Source organism: Atractosteus spatula, chromosome 2, assembly GCF_055471065.1.
Source record: "Atractosteus spatula isolate fAtrSpa1 chromosome 2, fAtrSpa1.hap1, whole genome shotgun sequence".
Taxonomy (NCBI): Eukaryota; Metazoa; Chordata; class Actinopteri; order Semionotiformes; family Lepisosteidae; genus Atractosteus; species Atractosteus spatula.
In genome coordinates this window covers 1,299,192-1,314,626 of record NC_142707.1, presented here as the reverse complement: position 1 = coordinate 1,314,626, position 15,435 = coordinate 1,299,192, and the positions used below count along the sequence as shown (strand labels likewise).

General features: G+C 51.6%; 2 protein-coding genes across 2 annotated transcripts in view; both read right to left on the bottom strand.

Moving 5' to 3' along the window:
* Nucleotides 1–521: 521 nt before the first annotated feature.
* On the bottom strand, nt 522–6,549 carry LOC148838941 (protein FAM107B). Its single transcript, XM_088908170.1, has 4 exons — nt 6,387–6,549; nt 5,404–5,548; nt 2,655–2,796; nt 522–2,155 (listed from the first exon to the last, which is right to left on the bottom strand). Exons 1-4 carry the CDS (start codon nt 6,496–6,498, stop codon nt 2,042–2,044), a joined length of 513 nt encoding a protein of 170 aa, XP_088764296.1. The 5' UTR covers nt 6,499–6,549; the 3' UTR covers nt 522–2,041.
* Nucleotides 6,550–11,288: 4,739 nt separating this feature from the next.
* Nucleotides 11,289–15,435, bottom strand: part of nt5dc2 (5'-nucleotidase domain containing 2) — a 29,867-nt gene continuing 25,720 nt past the window's right edge. The window contains exon 14 of the mRNA XM_088934121.1: nt 11,289–15,424. Coding sequence (XP_088790247.1) covers nt 15,163–15,424 — 262 coding nt within the window. The 3' untranslated portion in view covers nt 11,289–15,162. The remainder of the gene's footprint in view (nt 15,425–15,435) is intronic.

Here is a 15,435-nt window from a genome sequence, read left to right as displayed (position 1 = left end):
TGTTGCTCTTCCGTCTGTCCCATTATTATGTAAACCAATACGCAAGTATGATGATCAGGGACAGGAATGCTGAGCAATAGGAGTTTCCATCCTCCAGGAGACACATTACAATGACTTCCTGATTGCTGAATCGTTAAAGACACGGCACGGCACGTCACGGCACTGTGGCACCACAAGGAAACGTGGGGATGTTTATCCTGGTGGCTTGGTTCTGATTGCACCATTTGGACTCCCCAAGCTCCCACTTGATCCCACTGCTGCAGCAGTCAATTCAATTCAAGGTGCTTTGTTAGCACGGCCGATGGGTACAATCAGTGCTGCCGCCTCTCAGGGCAGAGCAGTCTCTCTGCTGTCCTCACCATGCTGTCCTTTCATATGGTGGGCAGTGAGCACATAGAGGACTGTGTTGATTATTTAATTAAACAATCAGAGTGCGTCAACAAAATGGATCCCCTACCATCACACACATCCTATTTACGTGAAATAAAATAGCTGAAAAAGTTCAAACTCAAGACATATTTGCATGGTTCACAGATTTTATTTCTTAAGGCCAGCTAACAGACACCTGTCAGGAGCTGTAACGTTCAACAAGAACTCTTAACCTGAGGTTGATGAAGTAAGAAGAATTAAGCACTGAGTGCTGTTGGGAACTCAGCTGACAAGTCTGCCATGCTTTAACAAGTGATCCATACTGAGGTAAATATCGGGGTTCCCACTGTTGTTTTGTGTTTTATTCGGACATTTGAACACAAAAACACTGCTCAGAGGAGCACAGTGAAACACACTCATTTCAGACAGCAGAAATAGATCATCCACAACATAGTTCAGTCTAGGCTGGGATACTGTATGAAACACACAAGGACTTGAGATTATAACAACAATAAATACTCTCAGTTCAAATACTATCTTGGAAGAATTTTGTTTTCAGAGTACGGAAGATCTATACAAACAGTGAGAAGCTTTGTTCAGTAATGACCATATAGCATTGATGCAACACCCTGAGATACACTAGTCCACTGCACAGAAAACACAGAAAAAGCTTCAGCAGAAAACTAAGAAAGCTGATCACACACTAAGTCATGTGAAAATAGACTGTTTGGCAAAAACTCTTCCCCCCCCCTTCCTTCCAGCCATTTTCCCTCTGTTCAGTGCTGGTTGTTTCCTGAAATTGTCTTAAATTCCTTCAGCTTGGAAGAAGGGGGTCCATATCGTCACAAGACAGCATGAGCGTGTCTCCCACTCTCCCCTGCCCTGAGGGATCGTGAGTCTGTGCGTCCCTGAGTCCCTGAGTCCGTGTGTCCGAGAGTCCGAGAGTCCGAGCGTCCGAGCGTCCGAGCGTCCGTGAGTCTGTGTGTCCCAGTCTGTGAGTCTGTGAGTCCGTGAGTCTGTGTGTCCCAGTCTGTGAGTCTGTGTGTCCCAGTCTGTGAGTCTGTGAGTCTGTGAGTCTGTGTGTCTGTGTGTCCCAGTCTGTGAGTCTGTGAGTCCGTGAGTCTGGGTGTCCCAATCTGTGAGTCTGTGAGTCTGTGAGTCTGGGTGTCCCAGTCTGTGAGTCTGTGAGTCTGTGAGTCTGGGTGTCCCAGTCTGTGAGTCTGTGAGTCCGTGAGTCTGGGTGTCCCAGTCTGTGAGTCTGTGAGTCTGTGAGTCTGTGAGTCTGGGTGTCCCAGTCTGTGAGTCTGTGAGTCTGTGAGTCTGGGTGTCCCAGTCTGTGAGTCTGTGAGTCTGTGAGTCTGTGAGTCTGTGTGTCCCAGTCTGTGAGTCTGTGAGTCCGTGAGTCTGTGTGTCCCAGTCTGTGAGTCTGTGAGTCTGTGAGTCTGTGAGTCTGTGAGTCTGTGAGTCTGTGAGTCTGTGAGTCTGTGAGTCTGTGAGTCTGTGAGTCTGTGAGTCTGTGAGTCTGTGTGTCCCAGTCTGTGAGTCTGTGAGTCTGTGAGTCTGTGAGTCTGTGTGTCCCAGTCTGTGAGTCTGTGAGTCCGTGAGTCTGAGCTCAGACTAGCCAGGCTGGGCCGGGAGATTCTGCGCCAGTGCATGGCTGGCGGGCGGCTCTTCAGGCCTGGGTGCCTGGGGGCTCCTTGGGACCGGTTTTCCTCAGGTTCTGTCTCACTTTCACAAGCTCGGGGACCTGGCTGTCGTCTCGCTCATTCTCGCGCTGCCGTTCCACCTGCGGTCAGAAGGACAGCGAGGCCGCTGAGTAACTGCAGCATCTGAGGACAACAGGCTGTGAGGCTCAAGTCCTCCATGACACTGTCTCTGTCTCTCCCACTGAGGTTTATTTGCAACCTGCTTGTGCTGAGTTTTATTAAAGTTGAGAGTTATTTAACTTTGTTGTTGTCGCTGCTGTTGTTCTGTTTTTAAGTTGGCGTTTCCTTCCATCTTTGTACTGGAGCACACACACATACACACATATATATGGTGCAAATAAGCATTTAATTGCACTTGTGCATGAGACATAAACTGAACTCTGAACGCTGAGACAGAGGACTCGAAGCTCTGAGCCCTGGCCAGCTTTTTCTGTCCTGTCTGCTAACCTCTCTAGAGCCGCTTCTGCCCTTAAATCTGGCTTCTTTCTCTTCCTTTCATGAGCTGAGACACCACTAGGGAAGCTGAAATTCCCCTCTAGGACAAAGCCGTGCAGATGAGGCAGAGCCCTGTTGCCTCACCTCCTGCTGCCTCTGCTGCCTCCTCAGCAGCTCCAGCTCCAGAGGGGTCCGACCCTGCTCTCCCGCCTCTCTCTGCGTCCTCTCTCGCTGGCGCCTCTCCAGCACCAGCTGCAGCTCCGGCTTGCTGCTCACCCCCAGACCCCTGAGACTCGGACAGGGAGAGACAGGGCTGAGTCCGTGCTTCTCTCTGTCCAGGTGGCAACGTGCTGTCCTGGCTAGATGCTCTCACACAGCAATTTGATTAAGAAAAATCAGAAAGGAGAGTGCACACATTCATATAACCAAGCCCCACAGCCAAAATGTTGCGTTTCTTTTCAGCATGGAATGAACCTTTACTTGTTCCTTTGCAGCCTACACATGCTGATGCAGCTGCCTACTTGAACTACTTCAGAAGAGGATTTAATCAGAAGGCATGTCAGCCGATGCATTCTCCTGCATTTCTCTGGACAGAATCATCGGTGCAAAGCGCAGATCAGAGCAGAGGTTTCATCAACACTCCACACCCCTGTTGCAGCAGCTGCTGGTTTTATTCAAGCTGCATACAAACCGGAGACACGAGTCGTCTGCAAGCTCTCAGCAGGAGCAGGGTATGGCTTCTCATTACAGAATCCACTTAAGAGCACTCTTCATTAATTTTAATAGCAATCCCATTAACTTATAGAGCGCCTGTACAAAGCATGTCACAATGCTTCTCTTAGAGGAGGGGGCCCACTTTATCCACCAGTGAAGTGCAGCCCCTCCAGAGTGATGTGGGGCAGCCATTCTCCACCAGCAGCTCAGGGGGGAGGAGTGAGGAACTGCATCACCAGGTGAGTAAAGGGAACCTTCAGGGAAGCCCAGAGTGGAGTTTAGGCTGGACTCTGGGATTAACACCCTTACTCTTACAACTATGCCCGGGGATCTTTAATGTCCAAGGAGTCCAGTCCAGTCCCTCGCCATAATATTTCATCTGAAGGACAGCACCTTCTAAGGCAGTGTCCCCTGTCAACATACTGGGACACGGGTTCAGAAATGTTTGTCCAGAGGGGAAGAGCACCACCTATTGGTCCACTAACACAACTTGGAACAGCAACTTTTTGTCCAGCTCGATCCGGGTTTGAAGCCAACTGACCCACAAGCCCAGCTCTGGCGGGCACTCTGAGCCCTGGGCCTCGTCAGGAGAGCCAGTCCCAGCCCTGCAGAGGCAGCGGGGAGGCAGCAGAGACTTGTCAAAGCCAAGCAGGCAGCGGGGGGGGGGGGGGGGGGGGAAGCTGAGCTGGAGGAATAGAGAGGGAGACAACGAGACTGGAGGGGAGAGACCAGATCAAACGGAAGGAGGAACAGATGAAAACAGAGAGAAGAGGTGAGCGAGGGGTGCAGAGACCAGAGGAAACAAGATGGAGACGCAGAGAGGGAACAGGACATGCACAGAGGGGGCCAGGGATGGACAGAGAGAGAGGGCTGTGGCTCCAGAGGAGGCAGGTGCAAGGGGGGGGTGGAGAGATGGAGAATATATGCAGCCCGAGCATGGCGGTGAGTGAAAGGCTAGATCAGAAGTGACAGAATAAACAGGAGGGTGCAGAGGACATCATCACTCTTTAATGGTGACATGAGGATTTAGACACTAAACTCCAACGCCACTGACTGGGTGCCACTGTCCACATCTCACTCAGGGCTGCCAGCCACGGTGCCCTGCTACAGTATGTATACCTCACAGGTTCAGGGAGGCAGGGGCAGTAAGAGCAGGTGTTACGTTTCAGTCAGCAAGAGCAGACTCCACACAGGAGTTTTTTCTCTGTTCTGTCTCTGTATGAAAGAATGGCTTCTGTCACCTGATGGCCCGAGACCGAGGTGCATTCATTTTTAATAACTTGGAAAGGAAGAGAGCAAGAGAGAGAGGGAATTTTCCATTCTGGAGGCGACCCGCACCCCATGTACACACAGGGCTGGACAAGCCAGGAGGGGTGGAGAAAGAGAGAAGGAGGAGACAGCAGCTGAAAGAAAGATGGAGAGAGAAGGGAAGAGGGAACTTGGAAACTGGGGAAGGGATTATTATTTCTAATAATAACTTAAAGTGTCTTTACAAACCCAAGAATGCTGTACATAGTGACAAATAAGAGATAAAAAAGTAACAAAAAGTAAAAAAAAAATGAAACAAGAACATACAGGATAAACTGTAGGGAAATCAGACACAAGCCCTAGTAAAAAGCTGAGTTATGACTTTAGATATGAAAAGAGTCAAAGAATTTGTCTTAAAATGTCAGAGGATGGACATTCCTTAACAATGGAGCAGCAACAGAAGAGATCTGGTCACCAGAATTCGGAGATTAAGTCCCAGGTACAGTGAGCACAAGGACCAGCCTCAGCTTCAGAGTTCAGAGGTGTATGATGGAGACAGATTACTTGTCTTACGTGTCTTAAAAGTCAGTGACAAGACCTTCTATTGAATATGAGGTTTTTCAGGCCGCCGATGAAGAGGTGAAAGTGTAGGAGTGATATGAAAAGAAGACATGGCCACTGCCTGTAGTGACATCATCAGCAAAACATGTGGGTAATGTGAAAACAGAAACTGAAGACGAGAAAGTAAAAGAGACAGAGTACACCACATGAGGCACAAGGCATGTGATACTGGCATACTGGCATACTGTCAGTCCAGGTTAAAGAACACTGTCCCAACACACTGATTGCCCAGGGAGGCCTCTGGTTTCTCTTCACAAGCTCACACGGCATGAGACTTAACGAAGTCCCACAATGCCCCTCTCCCTCTTACTTCCTGTGCGCCATGAGGAGCTCCTTGTGGAGTTCCTGGTGGGTCCTGGAGGCCTTGACGGGATTGGCGGGTTTGGTAGGCGTGATCGGGCCGAGAGAGCCGATGGGTCCTGCGGCACCAACACCTTCCTCTTTAGTGGCGCAAACTGCAAGACAGACAGGTGTTCCAAACTGCTGCTGCCTGTTCTAGATTAACATGTTTTTGGATTACTTTTAATTATAAATTGTAACAAATCCTTGATGATGCAAATGTAGTATTATTGTCATTATTTACTCACTGGCATGTAAAGTGTCTTACAGTTAGTAAGACTACATAATACATAAGTGACCATTATAAATTCATAGATGCAGTAATTATATTGGCCTGCGTTCCTAAGGTTTTTTTAGAAAAGCAAAAGGTTCATGAATGAGCCCTTGTCCCCCAGAAAGAGAGCACCGACTCAGCATGAGGGATTAATAAAAACACTCATGAGAACAAGAGAAAGGTCACGAGACGAGAGGGGGTTGTTCCACCCATCCTGCACGTTTTTGTTCGTGGTTAATTTATGATCCGTGCATGATCTGACACTAGGAGCACATTGTTTTCTGACCGTGCAGAAACAGCTGATTTCCAGTGTCGGGGAGCACCCAGGGCGAGGAAGGGGGGAACGGTGAGTCTGGGAGGGAGGCGTATTAAATTTAATTTGTTTGTGTATCCTTTTGCAACCGTAGCGCTTGTACCGGGTTCAACACTGAAACGCGGGGAAGCTGTCCTCCCAGCTGCTCCTCTCTGGTACAGCGTCAAGGAAGAGCCTAGCGCCTGACAGGGTGGCCAGGCAGTCGAGGCCTTCTGGCGAAGCCGCAAAGTATTCTGGGTCTCAGGAAGTGCTGGTTTCATTGCCTTCTCCTCCGGTGCTACAGCGCGGCCCAAGAGGTGGAGGAGGAGAAGGTGGGGTGCCCCCGGATAGTGTACCCCCCGTGTGCAAGGGCAGGGAAGGGGCTCACCGCTGGCGTCCCCCGTGCTGTCGGGATTGCTGGAGGCGGCTCTCATCCCGTTGACCGGCTTCAGGGAGGCCAGGATCTGCAGCTTCGCTTTCAGCCACAGCTCGTGCTGCATTCTGGGGCCGCGGGAGACATGCAGCGAGCGACAGACCGCAGCGCGGGCTCTTCCCTCGGCGAGGTCTGCAGCGTGTCGGGAAGCTCCCAGCTCCTTCAGGGACACAGGGAGACCACAGGACAAGCACCAGCAGGGTCTGTGTGAGGACACAGGGGTATAGGACGCATGTGGGCAGAAATGAGAAGACCCTCATTTCTTTGAAACGGATCTTAGGTAACAACCGCAGGAAAAACAGGCCTGCGATTTAAAGGCAAAGTTCATCCTACAAAGAATAAAACCCACTCTGAGTCCAGGCAGACATTATCTGCCCCCCAGGGGACATAACCCATTAACAAACAGATCTGAGGGCGAGATAAACACAGTGTGCTGGACAGAATCATTATACAGTGCAGAAATATAGCCGTGACAAGAGGTCCGCCCCTGAGTCTCAAGAGCAGGCGCCTCATCCCCTCCACATCAGACTGTTACCAGGATGAGACAGGGAGGCAGTGAAGAGCAAGGTGTCCAGCATTCCTCGGTCTCCTGTCAAATTCAAGTGCCATTTCAAAGAGCTTAATTGGCATGACTGATGAAGTGCCAAAGCAATAACAATTAGCAAGACATTCACAAAAAAAAACATATCGCACACTGTATTATTATTATTGAGAGACAGGCTCACTGTTCCTCAGGCTGGGACAGGAGATCGCACACTGTATTATTATTATTGAGAGACAGGCTCACTGTCTGTTCCTCAGGCTGGGACAGGAGATCACACACTGTATTATTATTATTGAGAGACAGGCTCACTGTCTGTTCCTCAGGCTGGGACAGGAGATCACACACTGTATTATTATTATTAAGTGACAGGCTCACTGTCTGTTCCTCAGGCTGGGACAGGAGATCACACACTGTATTATTATTATTATTATTATTATTATTATTATTATTATTGAGAGACAGGCTCAATTCTGGGATTAGATCCTGTTCCTTCTCTCAGTGCAGGATCAGTAATATAGTTTACACAGACGTAACTCTCTTACAAGGTTTCAAGATGGCTTAAGTCAAATAGGAAAGTCTTAGAAGCCCTGGAGACTCACCTGAACTGTGGATCTAGGCTCAGTCGTCCCAGATGTCCAAAGGGAGAGCTTTCTCTGGACCTGAGGGAGGAGTTCAAGTACCATACCATGAAAAATTCATCCCCTGTATTAATATTTGATTTTCTACTGCTAGCTGTCCCCAGGACTGCTGAAAACATCTTTTAACTCACATGTTCGCAAACTCTACAGCTCCCTGCTCTTTGTATTTGCATGTGTATTTATATCCCGTTTAAGACCGATTCTTTCCTTCACTGCTGCGGAGAAATCAGTTCATGTTTCTGACTCCTCAGGGTTAGATTATTGCAATGCCTTGTTTGCTGGTTCATCAAAGAAATGTCTACAGAAACGACAGTTTGTCAAGATAAGCGCTGCTCGAGTGCTGAGCCGTTCTTATGAACCTACACTGGCGACCAGTCTCTTTCAGGACAGACGTTTAAATTCTCTTGCTGGCCTGTCTGTGTCCTGTGTGCCAGCAGGAGCTGCTGTCGCCACACGTCCCAGCCTGCTCTCGGTGTCCCCCCACATGACCCTGGACTCCTTCACAAAACCCCTTCGTCCACAGACACAATTAACCACAGACAGATATAAAACTCGACAGACCGTCCGACTCTGCAGAAAGAGGCTCAGCTCGGCTCCTTGGGCCCGGGGACATGTAACGAGTCGGGCTGCCCGCGGCTCCGGCGCTAAACGGAACAGAAACCCAGCGGCAGAACCGAGCCGTCGTCCCGTGAGGAGGAGGAGGAGGAGGAGGAGGAGGAGGACGGGACCCCGGGAGGACGTGTCGTCAGTCTTACCTGGTCGGCCCCCCTGCACGGGAGCGCGGGACACCTGAGCCAGGTGCGCACAGGTGGGGTGGGGGCGCGCTCCCCGGCAGGCTCGTTCACAGCTCGCTCCAGAACTTCCAAATTGCACGAGACATTTCAGTCGCTAGACAAGCGACTGCGATACCTTTGGCGATCCACTCTCTTTTCGGTTTTATGGTTGTTGTTGTTGTTGTTGTTACTGCAGCAGACGTTTTTGGCTTCGTGCGCTCACGGCTGCAGTGATGCGGAGAGCCCCGGCTGGTTTCCCACACTGCACTCTTAGAGAGGCGGGTGCATTTCCCCGAACCGGCCACCAGGGGGCAGAGCACTACACACCGGTGGCAATCCTGTGTTCTGTGCAGGGGGTCACGATTAGTGCCGCAGCTGCTGCGCCGCTCCAGGGCCCTGTGTGCACCTCCTGTGTGGAGTCTGCACGTTCTCCCCTCGTGGGCTTGGGTGTCCACAGCTGGCTGCGATCATACAGAGGGCAGCACTCCCTGTTGTGTCTGAATCCTGGTCACAGCGTGAGAAATAACACTTCCCACTGAGTGGGACAGGAGTCTGGGCCCAGTCAGGGGTGGAGACCTGCCTTGCGCCCTGTGCTTCTGGGAAAAAGCGGCTTTCTAAAAATGGCATTCCGACTGTCAGGTCGCTTCAAACAAGATCACCCTGCCCTAGTCCCTCACACGCTCATAGTAGTTAATTGATCCCAGGATCTCATCCAGCTGTTTCCTGAAAGAAGTCAGGACATTGATTTCAACCATGTGGCTGGGCAGCTTGTTCCACACTCCCACAGCCCTTTGTGTAAAGCAGTGCCTCCTGTTCTGGGTTTTAAATGCTCTTCCCTTCAGTCTCCACTCGTGGCCTCTGGTCCGTGCTTCACTGCAGATTCTGCAGTCTGCAGGAGTGACTCTGAAGTGCTGTCTCTTGAGCAGGGAGTCAGTCAGCCTGGCAGACAAGCTAACCGGCGCTGATCTCTGCACTCATTAAGGCAGGCAACTGAAAAATGAGAATACAGCCTAAGAACTGGCCTGCAGACTCTCCACATTCCAGGCAGGGCTCTCTGAGGACCGCGGCAAGCAGTGACAGCAGGTGATGGATTGGTCAAGATTAAAGAGACACCTGGTCTCATTTATATGGGGAGTGAGACTGCCTCACAGCCTGTCCTTGCCCCCTGCTGTGGAGACAGCAAATTCCCTACAGAAGCTTGCAGGTCTTGGCCTAGGACACCTGCTTTTTCAACTCACTTATTATCAGCCTCACAGCCCAGTTTCTGTGAAGTCATGAGCTCACTTCTCCAGCTCTGCCTCCTCAGCACCAGCAGAGAGGCGCAAAGGTCAGAGGTCGAGGGCCCAGGGCACTCCCAACACCCCACACCTCCTCCCTGTCAGATCACAGCCCTGCGGGCCAGAGGCAGAGTGAAGTCAAATTCTGCCAACTGCCTTAGCAGCGAAAAAACAAACCCTCGTTTCTCAGAGTTGCTAACCATCCAACAGAAACAAACCAGTAAGAACTATAGGAGGGTTCCTAGCCGGAGATCCATGGATCAAGTAAATAGATCTTCTGTTTTTCAGTGGCGGATAATGTTGTATATCATTTTCAAACTGTATCTTAGTCATTAAACTGGTACGGGTCCAAATGCAATCTGCTTTTTTATTAAACAAGCTGTAGTACAGTCTGCTGTACAGCCCTGTTTCTGCAAAACTGTACTTCAAACACGTATGTAGTTTTTTAAGGTTCTTTTAAAAAAACTGTACAGTTTTACAGTATGTAGTTTTTACCCCGTACTTTATAACATTATACCGTAAACAAATTCAAAACGCTTAAAATACACGTACACAACACCCCCAAAGCACAATGTATAACACATTGGGGAATATTAAGCTACTATGAAAAAGTTTTAATGCAATTATCCAGCTTTTTTTTTAACATCGGCATCGGGCGCCAGATTTTTTTAATCGCTTATTTGATTATAGTTTTCTTGTTAGAAAACTGTTTTAAAAAAAAACAAAAACAAGCCCTGAAATGTTCATTCACGTCTGGATGGGACTAATTTGGAGCAAGCACCGGCGGGTACACGTCATTCTGCCCCGAACAGCTGTAACCATTTACTGTAATGGTTTGTCTTTTTTTTTTAAACGTTAATTCACGGGAATTTTCAACACTCTCTGATCGACTCCCTTCCAAGAAATCCACCCTCGGCAGTCAAAATACACAATAGCATGAAAACACAGGGTCCCCTGTCAGACCTGGATGATCGGAGTCACGAACTCCAGCCCACTTACTGAGGATTCAGTGAACAGTCCTGCAGGGCTTCTGGGGGTCTCAGACTCTGCAAGGGTCTGATCTCATCGTGGTTATAAGACGAACCACACTGAGTGCAGGCCTTCACTCCCAGGTCTTGAAGAGCATGCAGTAACATGTGACATCTGTATGTTGCTCCAGTTTGTTAATATAAAACGCTGCCCCTTTCTCAACCAGTGGGGCCAGACGATGAGTTCCAGACTCCTGCAGCCCTCCGTGTCCCTACGTTTCTGACGGCTGGCTTTAGGCATTGTTGGCGATCTTGGCAAGGGCCCCAGACTGGACTCGGCCACTGCGTTAAGAACATTAAAATACTCAAATCAACCAACTACGCCTCCTTCTCAGGCAGCAGGAGTTGAGCTGCTCTGGTGACCCCCACAGCTTCAAGACTGAGATGTAACCAACACGCGTCCAGCACCAAATTCTACAGGGACGGCTGCAAAACATGCCGAAGCCTCTAAAAAAAAAAAAATCAAGACCACACATTCCGAAACAGGCAGTTCAAACTTTTTTAATCTGCAAACCAGAGAGCTGATTATCATGGCAGAGCTGTGCTGCTGCAGCTGAAGTCTGATGAAAATGGAAAAAAAAAGCAATACTCCAGAGGTTTATTACCCTGTTTTCAATTTTTATTTTAATTAAAATTCCAACTTTTTCTTTAACATACACAGACCACTTGTCTACATAATGACCTACGCACGCCTACGTTTATAAAAAGCCCCTCCTCTCGTACGCAGGAGGGGGGGCAGCAGAGACAGCAAGCAGAGAGGAAGAGGAGGGCTGAGTTAATGAAGGACCCAGGCGATTTCGGGGACACAACTAAACAGCAGGACATTTAAAATCTGTTGGATGGCAATAATTCTGGACATCAGTGTCGTGGGGAAGACAACAAATTGTTACCAAAACAGTCCTGTGAGAAGCAGTTTGAGAAGACTTGCTGGTAACAAGGCTTTTACCAATCCAGAGTTATCCCAGCGGTGACCGACCCTGGGCGGAGAGCCAACACCCTTCTCCTCCAAAGACCCACAACCCAGCAATCTCCGGAGGCTTGGAACATGTGGGCGTAACTGGAGCTCAGCCGGGAATGGTCACCCGTGATCGAGAGCAACAGGGTGCTGGCATTTTCGCTTCAAAGATCTCGACAGTAAACATGGTCTTCGCAAGCCGGTAAGAAGGAAGAGCTGGTCCAAGCGTTCCGAGATTGCCGGCTGGAGGGTGCTCGGGCGTGGCTCTCCGAGATCAGGATCGGACCCATAGAAAGGGGCTTAAAAACCTGCTTAGAACGTAACTGAATAAAAAAAACAAACGGATGAAGCGATCAGATCCAAGACTGGTCCAGAAACCGCCTGAAATCCCTCGCAGGAAGACCACAGTCAATTGTGCGGATTAGGGAACGGCCTCCTCCTCCGCCCTCCAAGACCCCCTGTGTCACAAGCAGCGGGTGTGTCCCCCTAACAGGCCCCCCGGACCCCCGCGGCGCCCGAGGAGCGGTTCCCGGCCGTCTCCGTCTGGGGAGGCGCGCCGGGGCGGCGGGCGCAGGGGGACTTTTCTACATCAGCTTATTAAAGACAACGAAGGAGAATGGAAAAGGTGGCGGCTCTCCTTTCAGCCGAACGCACAGCAGGCAACGCCACTCGGGAAGCGCCGACACCGGACGCCCGCCGTCCTGGAGCAGCCCGAGGCTCGGCGCTCCCAGCCTCTGCTCCAAGTAACCGGACGGGCTCCGGCTTGGTTCTGGAGAGCCTCCATCCAGCAGGATTTGTACCTCACGGGAAAAATCGCCAAACTCTAAAGACCCGGAGAAGTTTTCACATGATCAATTACGCATGTGATCTGAGTAATTCAGAGATCACTTGGGACCACAGCCTAAGGTCTCATGATCAATCGGATCACTTGGTTAAATAATCAGTCAGTAACAGGCCTTCTCGATCGTCAGAAACCAACCGACCTACAGAGACCTAGAGGACCTGCCGGACTGGGGCGCCCCAGGACCTGGAGAGAAGGGGGGCATCACGGGGCCCCTGCGCTTTGATCACAAGAAAAGCCCCGTAGCGTTCTCGAGTCACACAAAAGTTTGTAGGGTTCTGTCAAAAGCAGATCATTCCGAACCCGTGCTTCATTTCGGCCAGCGTTGCCTGCTCAGAGCTGGGAGAGTGGGAATTTTCACAGCAGGTAAGAAAAATCTGCTGCCTTTGTCACATCTGCCAGATCTCTGGCTTAACACAGCAGCGGGGCCGGACTGCTGCACCGTGGACGCTGGGATCGGGAAGAGAACGGGATATGTCTCCAGGTACAATCCCTGGCAGGGCTGCCCCGCGTGCACGAGAAGGGGAGGGAAAGGAGAGCCGCGTTGTGCGTTTAGCAGTTAAACATAACAAAAACAGTAACGTGTTAATGGAAACAGCTAACGGCGACGAGGACGACGGCGGCTCAGCGTCTTACAGAGCCGAGACGACAGGCTCCCCGACCGCGGGCGAGCGCCGCGCGGGGGAGACAGTGCAGCCGGCGGAGACAGGCAGGAGACGCACGCGAGCAGCAGCAGAAAAAAAGTGCCCACAAAATGCCAATCAGTCTGCCCCACCCAGCAGGACAGCGCAGGTGGCCTGGCTCCAGCCGCACTTCAGCCCACACGGCCAGCCGGGTGCGGCCGGGGGTCACTCTGAAGTAAGGGGCAGCCCAGCCCGTGTCGGGAACCCCTCTCCGCCCCAGGGATCGGGACGGCGGCTGGAGCCGGGCCGCCCACAAGGCCGAGAAGTAGAGGCTCCCCCCGACACTCGCGAAGCGCTCAAGCCCCCCGGGGCTACGATTCAAGCGCAAGACTTTCCGATCAGCCCGGCTCGGACCACCACTCCCGAACGGCACCAGACCCGCCCGGCGCGGGGAGCAGAGGCGGCGTGTCGGGGGGCGTGATGTTCTTGGGGTCCCCAGTCTGACTTCAGGAACACACCCGGTCCGAGTTCTCACCCCTGTGGGCCGAGCAACTTTCCAGCTTTCCAGGGCTCCAGCGGGATCTACAAGCCTCTTCCGCCCGGCCGACTGAGCCTGGAGAGGCGTCTGAAGTTTACGTGAGGACCCTCTCGCTATCGGAGCTCAATGGCTTTGGCGCAGAAAACCAGCGACTTGCTTGTCTGCAATTAAATACACCTCTGCTTCACATGCAGTGTTCCTCCTTGAATCCTCCCAATATTCCTCCTTACATCCAACCCCCCTCCCCCAGTGACCCCCCACATCGCTCCCGAGAGACACGGGCCGGGTCTCGAGCTCTCGGCCGGCCCGGGAAGATCGCTCGGCTCACACGAGTGGGGGAAAATAAGGCACATCGACGAAGGCCGCAGAACATCGGACACTCCTGGCGCCTCTCCGCCAGATGCCAGCAGCCGTAACCCGTGCGCGAGCCGACCGATCTCCCCCGTGGGAAGAGGACGAAAACGAGTCCCGTTTCCGTTCTGTGCCGCAGCTTCTCCAGCAGTCCCGGTGGTCCTCGAAAGTTTCAAGATAAAAAGGAAGTTTGTCAGTTTAGCACCTTAGACGAGAGCCTCTCCCCCTGTTCCCAGCCTCTCCCTGGAAACAAGCCAGGTCCTCCCAGGTCTCGTTCCTGTGTTGCCTGCTCTTCGGCGGCCGATCCCAGGTCGCGCTCAGCTTCGCCCTGGAACACAGCCGCCTCCAGCAAAACCACAAACAGGGGAATAAAAAGCACGGATTCCCGGCGTCCCGGCGGAGACCTGGCTGTGCTGAGCCCGGGAGTCTGGGGCACGGGGCCCCCCTCCGCGCCACGAGCCAACCCGAAAGCAGGGATAAAAAGCCAATCCAAGCAGGGAGCTGGGAACGATCCACTCGGCTTTAGGTCTCCTTCGCTCCATCAGCCAGAACCAAAAGGAGAAAAAGACTGGAGCTGGGCCTCGAAAGTAAAAACATTCCTGTTCCAAAGCTTCAAACGCTGTCGTTCAGTCACACTAGCTTTCCAGTTCTCTCCCCAGAAAGAAAAACAACATCAGTTTCTGGTCTAGTGGCAGCTAAGTCCCCCGTCAGAAGTGCAATTTTCGGAGTGTACAGAGGAGCGCCGTTTCATCACACCATTCGTCTCACTACAAAACCAGCCTGTACCCCCGAAGACCGCTGCTACTGCCTGCTCTTCTTGTTCCAGGTGTGGACTGGCGCGGAGCACGACAGGCAGTGCTCGTCTCCACTCCTCTTTGTAACAGAAGCTCCCACCTCTCGACCTTTTTGACACCAAATTGCTGCAGATTAAAAAAAAAAAGAGAGAGAGAATGCAGTTCCAAAGGTCAGCCAACACCATTTTACACACTGGGTGCCAAAAAAAAGTGTACTTTTTTTCTGCCCTCATATGTAGAGTATTTTGTTGTGTTTTTTTTCCCTTTAACATTTGTGTTCCAAAAAGCAAAAAAATAAAAATGATGAGAGAACTGCAATCCTTGAAGTGCCCAGCAGGGCGGCGCTGCTCCACACAGCAGAAGCGCCGTTTAGCGGATGTGGGCCATCTCCTCCAGGAAGGGGGTCTTCATGCAGCCCGTGCAGAGCTGGTCCATCCAGAGGGGCGCCTCGTGCTGCAGGGGCGTGCGGCGGGGGTAGAAGGTGTAGCAGAGGTCGTAGTTCAGCAGGCAGCTGATGGAGGCCATGTAGAGGTCGGAGAAGCGGCACAGGCGGCGCGAGAAGTAGGTGGGGTTGTGGCAGGTGCGGAAGATGCTGCCGAACTGGGGGTTGAACAGGTTCTTGGTGACGGCCCTGGGAGGAGA